At 45.8% G+C, this 15313-nt stretch overlaps 2 protein-coding genes across 2 annotated transcripts; both read left to right on the forward strand.

Moving 5' to 3' along the window:
- The first annotated feature begins 6736 nt into the window (after positions 1–6736).
- Positions 6737–9449, forward strand: LOC127292947 (large ribosomal subunit protein uL16y). The gene is made up of 4 exons (XM_051322499.2): positions 6737–6849; positions 8391–8892; positions 8982–9063; positions 9182–9449. Exons 1-4 carry the CDS (start codon positions 6840–6842, stop codon positions 9254–9256), a joined length of 669 nt encoding a protein of 222 aa, XP_051178459.1. The 5' UTR covers positions 6737–6839; the 3' UTR covers positions 9257–9449.
- Positions 9450–10049: 600 nt separating this feature from the next.
- LOC127292929 (uncharacterized) lies at positions 10050–15039 on the forward strand. The gene is made up of 8 exons (XM_051322479.2): positions 10050–10598; positions 10757–10833; positions 12995–13163; positions 13761–13849; positions 13973–14137; positions 14226–14303; positions 14430–14533; positions 14616–15039. The coding sequence occupies exons 1-8, from the start codon at positions 10187–10189 to the stop codon at positions 14719–14721; spliced, it is 1200 nt and encodes a 399-aa protein (XP_051178439.1). The 5' UTR covers positions 10050–10186; the 3' UTR covers positions 14722–15039.
- The last annotated feature ends 274 nt before the right edge of the window (positions 15040–15313 follow it).

Consider the following 15313-nt stretch of genomic DNA (forward strand, 5'->3'; position numbering starts at 1 on the left):
TCCCTCTCGAAAATCATCTAAAATGTTCTTTGAGGAGTCTCCATATTTCCAACAAAATTGGTTTCATGTCAATCGGAGTTTGGGAGCATTAGTTATCACAGTTTTTGTATAACATGTTTTTCTGCTCACCCGGTCAGGGACCCGGTCGGACCGGCCCATGCGCCGGCCGGTTCCGGTCTGCCGCCCGGTCAGCCGGCCTCCTAACCGGCCTGCCCGGCGTGCCGACCGGTTAACCGGGCGCCAACCGTGCGCCAGACTAGCTCCGGTCAGCCGGCCTCCCAACCGGCTGGCCCGGCGTGCCGACCGGTCAACCGGGCGCCAACCGGATGACCTCCTGGACGACACAAAGTGACCCCGGTCGGGGTCCGGCCTACCGACCGGTTTGGACCGGCTGGTCCGGTCTGTGGCCCGGTCTGGCCGGGCCCTAGACCGGACGGCCCGGCCCCAGGCCCGGTTGACCGGCCTCCTCGACGGTTGACTCAGCCCAACCTTTCCCCAATGGTTATATTTGCTCTTGGGCTATAAATAGCCCTTCTTCCACCTTGGGCTGAGTTAGTTCTTCCATTCTCTCTCCTCCATTGTTGCATTTGAAGAACTTGCTCTCTCTCTTGTTCCCCTCCATGATTCTTGCTCATTCTTGAGGGATCTAAGAGAGGAGATCTAGATCTACACTTCCACCAATCCATTTCTCCTCTAAGTGAGGGAAACTCTTGGGATCTAGATCTTGGAGTCTTTTGTTGACTTTCCCCATTGTTCTTCCTCTCCAATCCCATCTTAGCATTTGTTGCTTGGGTGGGATTTGAGAGTGAAGGATTTGAACACCTCTAGTGTTCTTGTTTTGCATCATTGCATAGTGTTGAGCTCTCCACCACGATTAGTTCGAGTGAGAGACCGTGAGCTTGTTACTCTTGGAGGGAGACCTCCTAGTTGGCTTGGCGGTTGGTGCTCCGGTGATCTCTTCAAGAAGATTGTGAAGAGGCCCGGGCTTCTCCTTCGTGGAGCTTGTGAAGTGGTTGTGGAGCTTGCCATCTCCGGAGCGGAGGAAAAGCTAACCATAAGGGAAGGGCCATTATCCTTCGTGGGTGTGGTTCGGAGAATAGGGTGAGCCTTCGTGGCGCGGGGAATCCTTCGTGGGACCTCCACTCCTCCAAACGTGACGTACCTTCTTGCAAAGGAAGGGAACACATGAATACATCCTCGTCTCCGCGTGCCTCGGTTATTTCTATATCCGAGCTCTCTTTCCTTGTGATAGCCATCGTGCTTGAAGTACATATATCTTGCTATCACTTGTGCTACATATATCTTGTGCCTATCTTGCTTAGATCTAGTTGCTATTGTTACACTTAGTTGAGCTTAGCATATTTAGGGTTTGTGATGGTAAACTAAACGATAGTTTAATTCCGCATTATTACAAGACAAATTCGTAAGAGTTTTTAATTGCCTATTCACCCCCCCTTTAGGCGACATCTCGATCTTTCAATTGGTATCAGAGCAAGGTCTCTCCTTGTTTATGAAGGAGATATGCCCTAGAGGCAATAATAAAGTGGTTATTATTTATGTCTTTATGTTTATGATAAATGTTTATATATCATGCTATAATTGTATTAACCGAAACATTAGTACATGTGTGATATGTAGACAAACAAAGAAGTCCCTAGTATGCCTCTTAACTAGCTTGTTGATTAATGGATGATTAGTTTCATAATCATGAACATTGGATGTTACTAATAACAAAGTTATATCATTGTATGAATGATGTAATGGACACACCCAATTAAGCGTAGCATAAGATCTCGTCATTAAGTTATTTGCTATAAGCTTTCGATACATAGTTACCTAGTCCTTATGACCATGAGATCATGTAAATCACTTATACCGGAAAGGTACTTTGATTACACCAAATGCCACTGCGTAAATGGGTGGTTATAAAGGTGGGATTAAGTATCCGGAAAGTATGAGTTGAGGCATATGGATCAACAGTGGGATTTGTCCATCCCGATGACGGATAGATATACTCTGGGCCCTCTCGGTGGAATGTCGTCTAATGTCTTGCAAGCATATGAATGAGTTCATAAGAGACCACATACCACGGTACGAGTAAAGAGTACTTGTCAGGAGACGAGGTTGAACAAGGTATAGAGTGATACCGAAGATCAAACCTCGGACAAGTAAAATATCGCGTGACAAAGGGAATTGGTATCGTATGTGAATGGTTCATTCGATCACTAAAGTCATCGTTGAATATGTGGGAGCCATTATGGATCTCCAGATCCCGCTATTGGTTATTGGTCGGAGTGAGTACTCAACCATGTCCGCATAGTTCACGAACCGTAGGGTGACACACTTAAAGTTGGATGTTGAAATGGTAGAACTTGAATATGGAATGGAGTTCGAATATTTGTTCGGAGTCCCGGATGAGATCCCGGACATCACGAGGAGTTCCGGAATGGTCCGGAGAATAAGATTCATATATAGGAAGTCATATTCCAAGTTTGGAAATGATCCGGTGCATTTATGGCAGGTTCTAGAAGGTTCTAGAAAAGTCCGGAAGAAACGCACTATGGAAGGTGGAGTCCCGGAAGGACTCCACAAGCTTGACCAGCCAAACCCTAAAGGAGGAGTCCCAGGTGGGCTCCACCTAGAGGTGGCCGGCCACCCCACCTCAAGGAAAGGTGGGAGTCCCACCTTGGGTAGGACTCCCTCCTTGAGTAGGTTTCCCACATATGGGAGGTTTTAGTGTTGGGGTCTTATTCGAAGACTTGGACTAGAACTCTTGGGGCTTCCACCTATATAATGAGGAGGAGAGGGAGGGGGGCAGCCACTCTTTGGCTCAGCCTTGGCCGCACCCCTTAGAGGGCCGGCGCCCAACCCCCCTCTCTCCCCAAACCCTAGCTTCTTCTCCTCCTCCACTTCTCCCGCATATGCTTAGCGAAGCTCCGCCGGAGATCTCCACCGCCACCGCCACCACGCCGTCGTGCTGCCGGATTCAAGGAGGAGCTACTACTTCCGCTGCCCGCTGGAACGGGGAGGTGGACGTCGTCTTCATCAACAACCGAACGTGTGACCGAGTACGGAGGTGCTGCCCGTTCGTGGCGCCGGAAGCGATCGTGATCAAGATCTTCTACGCGCTTTTGCAAGCGGCAAGCGAACGTCTACCGCATCAACAAGAGCCTCATCTTGTAGGCTTTGGAATCTCTTCAAGGGTGAGACTCGATACCCCCTCGTTGCTACCGTCTTCTAGATTGCATCTTGGCTTGGATTGCGTGTTCGCGGTAGGAAATTTTTTGTTTTCTATGCAACGTTATCCTACAGTTTAAGGCTTCACCGCCTTGAGAGTAAAGATGTTGGCTAGTATAGTGCACAATGACACAATTCTCTTTAATGGCACAAATTATATTTTGTGGCGAAATTGGTTGCTTTGTAATCTTCGGACCTTGTGTCCAAATATAGAGCAATTTCTAGATGTCGGTTTTTCTCCTCCGATGGATTCTCAAAATCTATCTTTAGAGGATGAGAAAAACTTACATCTTGAAGCTCAAGTATCTAATGAGCTTTTATTCTCCTTGAGACCCGATTTTCGTAGGTTCTTGATATATATAAAGCGAAAATCGTCTCATGAGATGTGGATCAAGCTTAAGGAAATGTTTGGTGGATCCACTTCTCAATTGGTCGGTGGTGTCTCCGAGGAGCTCTCTTCCCCTTCACATCATGAAGAGCTTCAAGTTGCTTCCACCTTCGGTCATGATGAGTTATCATCTTCTTCCACTTCACCAACGTGTAGCAAGACACGAGGTAATGATATGGTGAGTGGTGAGGAAAATTGCAATGTTGATATTGTGCTCAAGAGTGATGATTCTTCATCTCTATGCCATTGCAATGCTTCCTCTTTGGACTTAAACACATCTAGCATTGAAAATAATCTACATGCTTGTGTTGATAGTCCTTGCATATCATGTGTAAATTGCTTACATAGATCTCATGATGATATGCTTACCTTGTCTTGTTCCCATAATCAAAATGCTTCTATTTCCTTTAGTTGGTTGTTGACTAACAATGTAGAGGAAACCGAACACTCTATGGATCAAGACACGATTTCAAATGAGGATTCAAGAATATCTTCATCTTCATTCACCGGTTTGCACATGTGCCTTATGGCAAAAGGATCAAAGGTATCTCCTACTTTGAATCCTAACACATCCTCTAACGATGATAATGATGATGATGATAATGATGAAGAATATAATACCTTGGTTCATAATATGGCAATGGTATATGCTTCTCTTCATGGTAATAAAGAAGCTCGTGCTAATCTCGAACACTCTATGGATACCTTGAATAAATATAGGGAAACCATAGTGGAGTTGGAGTCCCATGTTGAAAATGGGGAAATGAGATTCACTCTCCTCAAGCATGAGCTAAAAGATGAGAAGCATACTAATTTTATGCTTACACAAAAAATTGAATCCTATATGCATGAAAATGAGAAAACTATTGTTGATGCTTGTGCTACTAACTCTACTTCTTGTGAAGCATCTATCTTAAAGGAAAATGTTGAGTTAAGGGCTCAACTTGAGTTGCTAACTAGCAATTATAGGGAATTGGAAGAAAGTCATAAAAAGCTCTCGGGCTCTCATGATGACCTTCTAATTTCCTATGATGGGCTAAAGTTAGCTCATGAGGCTAGTATCACTAAGGTAACATCTTGTGGGCCTCATGTGGACATTAGCACAATCTCTACTACAAATGCTATATTGTCATGTGCTAGTCCTTGTAATCCATCTAGTTAAACTAGTGACACATCTTGTGTTGGATTACTTTCTTTGCCTTGTTGCTCTAACAATGAAGGTTCTACTTCCTCTAGTACTTGTATTTCTACTAACCATGTAGAGGAAATCAAAGAGCTCGAGGCCCAAGTCCTTTCTTTGAAGAAAGACTTGGAAAAACGTCATGAAGGGAAATCCGCACTTGACAAGATGCTAAGTGTGCAACAATTCCCCAATGACAAGAGTGGACTTGGATTCAACTCCAATAACAAGAACAAGTCCAAGAGCAGGAGCAACAAGAAGAAGGGCCAAGACAAAGTCAAGGATCCGGCCAAGTTGGTTTGCTTCAAGTGCAAGGTTGAAGGGCATCATGTTAGATCATGCCCATTGAAGAAGAAGAAGCACTTGAGTGAGAAACAACAAGGGAAACGGCCACAAGGTCAAGGTCAAGCTCATGCTCGACCTATAGGCCACTTCTCAAGAAGAATCAAGATAAAGTTCCCCAAGAGAAGAAATCAATAAAGAAGAAAAAGGGGAACACTTGCTACTTATGCCGTGAGAAGGGGCATCTTGCTTCTTCATGCTTAGGTGGTACCTTATCTAACCTTGATGATGATTATTCTCTAGGGAAGGATAAGGATGGCAATGTGTTTGCCAAGTTTGTTGGAACTCAAAGTGGTTTCAAGAAAAGAACCATTTGGGTTGCCAAGCCTACTGTGACTAACCTCTTAGGACCCAACTTGGTTGGGAACCAACAAGCTCAAACTTGATAATAGGTGTAGGTGGATGCTAGCGCGCAGTTGACGTGGGAGTTAGAAATCTCTGTGGTGTAATTTCCTTCACGTCCCCGGCAACGGCGCCAGAAAAAATGTGCTTGATACGCGTACAACACGCGTCCGTTGGGAACCCCAAGAGGAAGGTGTGATGCGTACAGCGGCAAGTTTCCCTCAGTAAGAAACCAAGGTTTATCGAACCAGTAGGAGCCAAGAAGCACGTTGAAGGTTGATGGTGGCGGAGTTTAGTGCGGCGTAACACCAGGGATTCGAGCGCCAACGTGGAACCTGCACAACACCGTTCAAAATCTGAAAACCGATCAAATTTTAAAATAGTTTATTTTTATTACTTTTATTTTTCAGATTCGAAAAATAGAAATATTTTAAAAAATTAAATTTTAAAAATTTCAAATATAAAAAACCGTTCAAAATCCGAAAACCGATCAAATTTTAAAATCGTTCAAACGTGAAAAATGTTCAAATTTAAAAATCGTTCAAACTTGAAAATTGTTCAAACATGAAAAATGTTCAAATTTAAAAACCGTTCAAACGTGAAAAATGTTCAAATTTTAAAAAATTTAATTTTTTAAAAATATTCAAAACATAAAATCGTTCAAATTTTAAAACTGTTTAATTTTAAAATGTTCATATTTTGAAAAAATCTTGAAAACTAATTTCATAAAAAATAGATTTTTAAAAAGAAAAATATTAATAACAGAAAAAAAACCCAGAAGAAATAGAAGAAGAAAAAAAAAGAAAAAAATCGAACCTGAGCTAGTGGGCCGCGGCCCAAACCACCCGACCTGGTCGCTGGTGGTGTGCGGCACCCCGCACGCGCCGACCAGGTCGGCGTATAGCAGTTCCCTTTAAACTGGGTCCGAGCATGCCACTAGTTTCCATATTTTGGGTTCAATTCTTGCATATGGGCGTCATCAGCTAGACTAGCAGGCCCAAGTTACAGTTGCTGACCCAGTAGTCGCTGTCACAACACCCGGGCCGGCAAGTGAGAGCAGGTTGCTTCTTGCGGCTGCCCGCCGCCAGCCGCCTACCCACTTGCAGAACCTTCTCGTGTTCTCTCGGCCCGGACCAATCCCACCAGGCCCAACAGCCCCGGCGGTCACCCATGACGCAAACCCAACGCGGACAGTCCAAGTCCAATACCACCTCTCTACTCCACGCGCAAACCCCCCATTCGCAATCCCCACCTCTATATAAACTGCCCCGTCCATCCTCCGTCCCCAAACGCTCCTCCGTCTCCTCCGCCGCCGCTGCTGCCGCCTGCCTGCCTATCGCCGCCGTCGCCATGGGGAGAAGTAAGCAGTCGATCCCCCCCCCCCCCCCCCCCTCTCTCTCTCGCCCTTGCTTCTTGATCTGGCTGTAGCCCTTATTCAGTTTACCCTTAGTCCTTCTCCCCCGAATAGCCTAGCGAACGCAGCTCGTACCCTAATAGTTCACCGCCGCCGCCAGCACTAACCCCGGCGACCGCGCCGCCGCCCTCCTCCGGCGGTACGAACGGGACCGCCCGCCCCGACCCCGACGTCTCCCCTTCCCCACCCCCATGGAATTTCCTAAGCCGCGATCTGAGACCACCGGATGGTGAAAATGTCTCCATGGCTGTGGCGCCTGCCTGCTGTCCCGCCTGCTCCTCGGGCCTGCAGTTCCTCGATAAGTGGGCAGTGCTCAATTAGTTATGTTTGGTGTCGATGCTCCGTTCATTACAATTCTGATTTGCAATGCATTTAGTCAAGGATACGCAGAGATTGCTTTGTGTTATCACCAAGTTCTGCACCGTTTGCATACGATTTGATAGATGGATCCTATGTGTTTATACCTCACATCCTTTTGATGTAGAGGAAATATCACACCATTCAATTTATCTGATTTTTAAACAACTAGCATCGACATGCTATTTATATTGTACTCACTTAATGATGTTTGGAAATGGCTTTGTGCTCATATTTGTGGCAAAACAGTAAGAAATTACTTAATCTGAGTTGGTTAGTATAAATAATCATTCATTATGATTTAGATCACCAGCGTTTGTATAGCATAAGCGGTGACGACGTCCATAAAGATTCCTTGGCTTCAGACCCATCTTTGTGCCGTCCACAAAACATGGTGCTTGGATGATTCTTTCCTTGCTAGTTTAAATTAACCTGTAGCAACGCAAAAGCTTATTTCCTAGTCCTTTCTGTAGTTGCGTGTGAATCTGGCTAAGATCAATTGTGTCTGCGACTGTGCATGAAATCTGATAAGTACTGCTGCCGATTTTGATCTATTGTTGCATCTCGATAATTTGCTGACAAATTCGTACCCTTAGTCTTTCATCTGGTGGTGATTCGCAAGGACTTGTTAATATACAGTGGCTCCCTCCTCTGTTCTTCATTTAGCTATCTGCTCTCATAATAGCACCCCTTTGGTTTTCTCATATGTTACTGCATCTTGCATTGCTTCATATGTTAGTATTAGTTTTGTGCTAGGTAATGGTTATCTGTATGCTGTTGCATGAGATCTTTCATGGTTGCATCTACTTGTGTTGTTGGACATCAGTCGTATATTTATCCATTTAGTCAGAATGAAATATGTTGCTGCACAGTGGTAAAACTGGTACAGCTTGGAGGATGCTTATGCGAATCATCATAGTTATCTCTTGTTTGCGCTAGGTCGATGGTGTTAACCTACCTCTTGCGACTAGTGTTGTTATGTCTACTGCAAATAAAACCTTGTGTGTTTTCAGTGCTATAAGATGTGTGTACAGATGTTTGAATTGAGTTCCATCCTCTGCAATCTTCCTAGTGCATTTCAATTTTGTTGATTGTTGCTGACAAAGTTCCCTGTCCTTGATTCCATTCAGGACCTGCGAGGTGCTATCGCCAGATCAAGAACAAGCCATACCCCAAGTCAAGGTACTGCCGTGGTGTCCCTGATCCCAAGATCAGGATCTATGATGTCGGCATGAAGAAGAAGGGTGTGGATGAGTTCTCTCACTGTGTCCACCTTGTCTCATGGGAGAAGGAGAACGTCTCCAGCGAGGCTCTTGAGGCTGCCCGTATTGCTTGCAACAAGTACATGACCAAGCATGCAGGAAAGGATGCCTTCCACCTCAGGGTCCGGGTTCACCCGTTCCATGTGCTGCGCATCAACAAGATGCTTTCGTGCGCCGGGGCTGATAGGCTCCAGACCGGAATGAGGGGTGCTTTCGGCAAGCCACAGGGAGTCTGTGCCCGTGTTGCTATTGGACAGGTGCTTCTTTCTGTGCGCTGCAAGGCCAACAATGCTGTCCACGCTACTGAGGCTCTCCGTCGTGCCAAGTTCAAGTTCCCTGGCCGCCAAAAGATCATTGAGAGCAGGAAGTGGTAAGTGCCAAAGAGTACTCCTTGTGCTGGTATCTTGCGCTTGCAATAGTTTCTGTGTGATGTACCTCTAATTGCACTTCTTCTTTCAGGGGCTTCACTAAGTTCAACCGCAATGACTACCTTAGGCTCAAGAGTGAGGGCAGGATCTTGCCTGATGGCGTGAACGCCAAGGTGAATATACTTGCAATTATGTTGTAAATTTTGCTTGTACATCTGTTCTGTGTTTCCTCAAGGAGGAAACAACAAGTGCCCCTGCATCATCTAACTGTGTGATATCTCTACCTTGCAGCTTCTCGGATGCCATGGTCGCCTCTCCAACCGTGCCCCTGGACAAGCTTTCCTGTCGGATGACATCGTCGCATAATCTAGCAGATTATCCGTTCTACCGAACATCATCTAGTTTTGCTGAACTTACATTCCAAGTGCCTGTGGTGCAATGTTATCTTGTCTGAACCTTGTGTCAAAGATATATTATCTATTTTGTGTTGGTACTACTAAGTCTGTATGCCCTGTTGAATCATCGTTGTTTGAATTCATGAATCTATATCTTTGCGAGATGCTGCTCTGAGCCTATTGCTGGTTGTGGCCTGCATTTTGCGTCTATTATACGTAAGTTGTGCTGTGGTTGAATCTGTAATTCTGTATGGTCTATTCTGAGAAGCTGCATAAGAACATCTTGGCCTGGTGGTTCTCACGGTTGGAACACCGCTTCAGTTATCAGTGTGGTAGTAGTGTTGCCCCTATAAAGTTTGATTCCTCTCGCTCAGGTTCTCAGTGGAGTTTTACCCATAAAATTTCGTTGCCATGACCACCAGGGCATTCTATATTTTTATTATGCACCGTCGGCAGTTTGGAACCATACCGACGACCGACAGTTGATCTGAATTTCCAAAATCCTAGCAGTAGTATCAAATTGACCAAGGACTACTCTTTGCAGTGGTAGGTACGTTCGAATTAGTCTAGCGATGTTTCGTCCGTTCCGAGTCTTTGACACCGACGAATCCCTTCACCAGCAAGCAAAAATATTCAGGCAGACCCATCTCAAAAGGCAGGCAGGCAGGTCAGGTGCAGGTCCATTGAGAGAGAGTTTGAGACGAACAAAATCCAAACACAGAGGCATCACTCGCATGATCGAATTGTCGCCCAGAAAAGAAACACAAAAATCCAATCCAAGCGAGAGAGCAACGCAACGCAGTTTGACATAAACCCCCTTCCTCTCCATTTCTCTCTCCCTCGACCGCGACTGCGAGGGCAAGAGCACGGCGCCCGTTCCCCTCCCCCTCCCTCCCCGCCGATGGACGCGCCCCCTCCCCCTTCTCCGCCGCCGCCCGCCGCCGCCGGGGGCTACGCGGCCCGCTTCTCCCCCACGGGCTTCATCCACGCGCCGCTCGCCGCGCTGTTCGAGTACTCCTCGGGCGTCCTCCGCGCCCAGGCCAACAACAACGGCCCCCAGCGCGGGGAGCCCGCCGACGGGGAGGTCTCGATTCGGATCGTCGGGCCCGACGGCGAGCCGGCGCCGCCCCGCGCCCCTGGGGACGCGCCCGTCGACGAGGAGGCGCCAGCGGCGCGCGGGGACGAGGCTGCCGCGGGCAGGGCCGACCCGCCCTACGGCGGCTACGACGTGCAGCGGGCCGCCAGGTGGGTCGAGCACGCGCTGCCCTTCTCCCTGCTCCTCCTCGGCGTCTTCATCCGCCAGCACCTGCAAGGTAATCGCCGCGCACCGCCTTCCTCCCTCCTACCCGTTCTCTACCGGCCTGCCCTGGACAGGCGCTACGCGCGTGAATTGCGATGCGTCTGGCTCGATCGATTTCGCTGCGCAACCTGCTGGCCTGTTTCTCATTCCGATTGGGTTAATGTTGTCTAGGTTTCTTCGTCATGATTTGGATTGCCGCCGTCATGTTCAAGTCCAACGATATCCTGCGCAAGCAGACTGCCCTCAAGGTTTGTGCGTCCTATCTTCTGTATCAGCATCAACGCGCTTGTTCTGCCTCTAGACGATTGTTTGGATGGTGTATTGCTGATCATGTCAGGCCTGGGCAGCAACTGCCAACAGAAATGAGGCAATATCTTCTTAGTATTCGTAAGATCATGATGCATAGCTGCTCTGGAAACCTAGTGAACGAATGCAAACCCTTTTGCCACCGTCAGCGGCAGAGCTACAATACATAAGTGTGTAAATTGCGAGCTGGCCGTGAATTGCCCGAACCGACCACCAGCACTTACGTGGGAATATGCAGCTGCCCATGCAACATTTATGTGTTGCCCACCAGCCCTTATGTGGGGATATGCGGCTGCCCATGTGACATTTATGCGCACAACACGGTGTCTGCCTAGAAGCCTCATTATTTGATTTGAAAAGAATTATGTGGCTGATTCAATTGTCCTTTCTTCTTTTAGGAAACGAAATGTGTACAACTAAGAGTAATTGATAGCAACAATAATTTCTAAGCCTATAGTACAATCCATTCCACTCTGAAGTTAATGCACCATGTCCATGCCTTATTACGATTACTTGAGTAGGTGTTACCATCTGCCAGTTATGTTGTTCAATCGCGCACGAAGAACAACACAGAGGTATAATCGGTGGCTCGCAAAACTGTTGAAGCCTCTTTAGCTGGACTTGAATACATGCTCTGGCGTCAGGAAAGGCGGCACTCTTAATTAGGCATACAAGGGTAAGGCAGGGCTTAGCTGCTGGGGATGAAACATATTGCCCAGCCGATGGCATTTGTGTGAGCGCCACGTCCGCATAATGCCGCTAGAACTGTGTAGTGAGCCGCAGTTAGCGACATTGCTATTTTATGAGGGATTGAGGTAGCTGTTTCGAGGACTGCCACTTAACCTGCACAAGCAGACTGATCTCAAGGTTTGTGGTTCTTAGCTTGTGCATCTATGAACGTGCTTCTCCTGCGTCTAGAGGTTAGTTAGAAATGCTGTATTGCTGCCATGTTAGGCCTGGGCAGCAACTGCCAGCAGAATGTGACAATATCTTCTTAGTATACTTAAGATCATGATTTTTTTTAGATTCACAGGGAGACACCTCCCCGGTTCCATTTATAGCATAAACTAAATCACGTTGTTCAAAGTATCAAAAGGAAATCCAGAGCATCTAAAAGTTTTAACCGAAGCTACACCCATAGATAATGATGCATAGCTGCTCTGCAAACCTAGTGAACAGATGCAAACCCTTCTGTTACCGTCAGCGGTGGAGTTACACTGGGTTAGGATGTAAGTGGACAAATTGTAAGCTGGGCACAACTCACTACACGGGCCACCAGCCCTTATGTGGGAATATGCGATGCCCATGTAACATTTATGTGTTTCCCCACCAGCCCATATGCGAGGATATTCGTCGGCCCATGTAATATCTAGGTGGCAAACGCGGTGTGCCGGTGTCTGCCAAAAACTTTCTTCTTTTGGGAAACAAAATGTGTACAACTAAGAGTAATTGATAACAACAATAATTTCTAAGCCTATAATACAATCTATTCCACTCTGAAGTTAATGCACCATGACCATGCCCTACTACGATTACTTGAGTAGGTATTACCATATGCCAGTTATGTTGTTAAATCGCACACGAAGAGCAACACGTAGATGTATAATAGGTGGCTCACTGAACTGTTGAAGCCTCTTGAATCCATGCTCTGGCGCCAGGAAAGCGGTGTTCTTAATTAGGCATAAAAGGGCCAGGGCTTAGCAGCTGGTGGTGGAACATATTGCTGGAACTATGAAACGTGTTCGTCAGCTGATGGCATTTGTGTGAGTGCCACGTCCACATAATGCCACTAAAACTGTGCAGTTAGCCGCAGTTAGTGATAATGCTATTTTATGGGGGATTGAGGTAGTAGTTTTGAGGACATAACATCGGTCACCTTGGGGCTATGGAGGTCCCAGCCTCCCCCCACGATAACTTCTTTTCATGGTTTTCCATGTATGCTTAGAGGAGCTGGAAAACACAAGAGATGTTTTGACATCCAAATCTGCTCTAAAATGTGATTATTATGTATATTTCTTCTTTGCTTTAAGTTAATGATATGAATGGCCATTTAAGCACGATCCTCAGCTGCTCAATCACTTGACTTTGCTCTTCTTATTTCAGGGGGAGAGAAAAATGGCAATGCTTGTTGTGATTATAATAGCATTCATTATCCACGTGTTTGGAGTCTACTTTTGGTACAGGAATGATGATCTTGTTAGACCTCTGGTGTTGCTTCCTCCAAAAGAAATACCACCATTTTGGCATGCTATATTTTTCATCGCTGTGAATGGTATTCTCTTTTCCCTCATGCAGCATGAATATTATCCATTTGGGGCCTCTTTGCTTCAAAGGATTTCCATATGATTGTATTACTTTGGGTTCTTTTGTGCGTGGGTTGTTCGATTTGTAGGATTGGATTTTTTCCCACTGTCTCATGTGCGCTCTATACTGAGACCATTTTGAAAAATTCCTATAGTTTTCGTGTGATGCACTCAAACATCCTTCCGATCACTCTGATTGAACTTTTTCTGATCATATTGTATCAAGAGGGCATGTCATTGTATTTTAACATCTTTCTTGTTACTATTTTTTGAATTTTGTGAACCAAAGATGCCCTCAGTAATTTCATGAACTCAACTCTTTGGGCATCTGAAAAAATTGACAATATGTATACATATTGTACACATCAATTTATGTGTGTTTTCTGTTGTGAAGCGGGTTATGTACCATCGCTACGTGTTAACAATACAATCGCCATTCCAAAATAAGTGTCAGTCGCAGCTTTGTCTAGAAAAAGCTGCTACACTTATTTTGGAACAGAGGGAGTATCAAAGTAGCACTTTCCTCAAAATTTCTAATCAGGCTGATCGCTGTTTTTGTGCAACAGACACAATGGTGCGGCAAGCTGCTATGGTGGTCAAGTGTGTGCTGCTCATGTACTACAGAAACAGCAAAGGTCGCCACTATCGTAGACAGGTAATCTGCTGTGCATATTCACATTCAGCTAATTATGTACTTTTACCAGTTTTGGTAGATAGATGTACGGGCACACACCCACAATCTTTTTTGGTTCTAATTCTGATTGAACTTTTTCCTCAGGGTCAAATGTTGACAGTTGTGGAATATTCCTTACTTCTGTACCGTGCGTTATTACCGGCTCCTGTGTGGTATAGGTTTTTTCTGAACAAGGAATATGGAGGTCTTTTTTCATCTCTAACAACTGGATTGTACCTTACTTTCAAGGTGGCATCAATGGTAGAAAAGGTACGTCTAGTGTTTAGTTCCCCTGTTTCATTTCTTAAGCGATGCTGGGCTGATAATGTAATTGACATTACTGCTGCTTCCTACACAGGTTCGGTCACTTTTGGCTTCGGTGAGTGCCCTGTCTCAGAAGGACTTGCATTATGGTTTGCATGCAACAACTGAACAGGTAATGCAGTGTTAGGCTTCTAGGCATATCAGTGAAATGTGGTGGTGATACATGTATTATTTGGTTGATACCTCTGGAGCTATTTGCTGAGAAAAGCTTGCTTTCATTTCACTTCATGGTCTGCAGGTTCTTGCTGCTGGAGATCTGTGTGCTATATGCCAAGAAAAGATGCATGCTCCCATCCTCCTGCAGTGTAAACATATCTTTTGCGAAGACTGTGCCTCTGAATGGTATGGCATACACATTTGGTTTGATGCCTACCCAGCTGTCATCTAACAATAACCAAATTGAAACTTTGGTGAATGATGGCAGGTTGGAGCGGGAGCGGACATGCCCGTTGTGCAGGGCGCTGGTCAAGCCAGGAGATATCCGATCATTCAGCGATGGTTCAACGACCCTCTTCTTTCAGCTGTTCTAGAAAACCAACGAGAATCGCTAACCTTCGGCCTGCAGATGTTGGATCGCCCTCCTTACTCTCCATCAGCCTGCGGTGTGCTGAAACTGCTTTCTGTCCAGGTCTTTTTCTGCAATTCGGTGACAAGTAGGTAATGTGGATGTGCATATTACTCCCTGTATAGGGCCTTGCGGGATTCTCCATCACAAGAAAATGGAGAGGATATTACAAAATAACTGAATCTATAGAGACGAGCTTCCATAGCATGTGGCTGGGCGGGTGCTGCCACGTCTGCGAAGTTCAGAATTGACCTTAATACAGGATTACAAGTAACTCCTGAGATGAACATATCTTTCTGTTTTCTGATAGTTGATACCATGCAGTGTTTTCTGCCTAATAGAATCTCTCGCGATGCTACAAATTTAGGTTCGTGTTCTGTACTTCTGTTTGAGCTTTAGCCTGCCGTGCCTGAAATTCAGGTCAACGCATTGCAGGCTCAAGACTTTTTTTTTTTTGAAAAAAAGGCAGTCGAATCTGCCGTCCAATTAGATAGAAAAGGCAGGCTCAAGACTTGGCCAATGCTGCAAACATATATGTACCAGGATAGGCAAGGATG

Source organism: Lolium perenne, chromosome 1, assembly GCF_019359855.2.
Source record: "Lolium perenne isolate Kyuss_39 chromosome 1, Kyuss_2.0, whole genome shotgun sequence".
Classification (NCBI taxonomy): Eukaryota; Viridiplantae; Streptophyta; class Magnoliopsida; order Poales; family Poaceae; genus Lolium; species Lolium perenne.

Coding starts and splice junctions, on each gene's coding strand:
- LOC127292929 (XM_051322479.2), top strand. CDS start 10,187: ATGGACGCGCCCCCTCCCCCTTCTCCGCCGCCGCCCGCCGCCGCCGGG. Junction 10,834..12,994: donor GCAAGCAGACTGCCCTCAAG/GTTTGTGCGTCC, acceptor TTCTTATTTCAG/GGGGAGAGAAAAATGGCAAT. Junction 14,304..14,429: donor TGCATGCAACAACTGAACAG/GTAATGCAGTGT, acceptor CATGGTCTGCAG/GTTCTTGCTGCTGGAGATCT.
- LOC127292947 (XM_051322499.2), top strand. Junction 8,893..8,981: donor ATCATTGAGAGCAGGAAGTG/GTAAGTGCCAAA, acceptor TTCTTCTTTCAG/GGGCTTCACTAAGTTCAACC. Junction 9,064..9,181: donor CTGATGGCGTGAACGCCAAG/GTGAATATACTT, acceptor TCTACCTTGCAG/CTTCTCGGATGCCATGGTCG.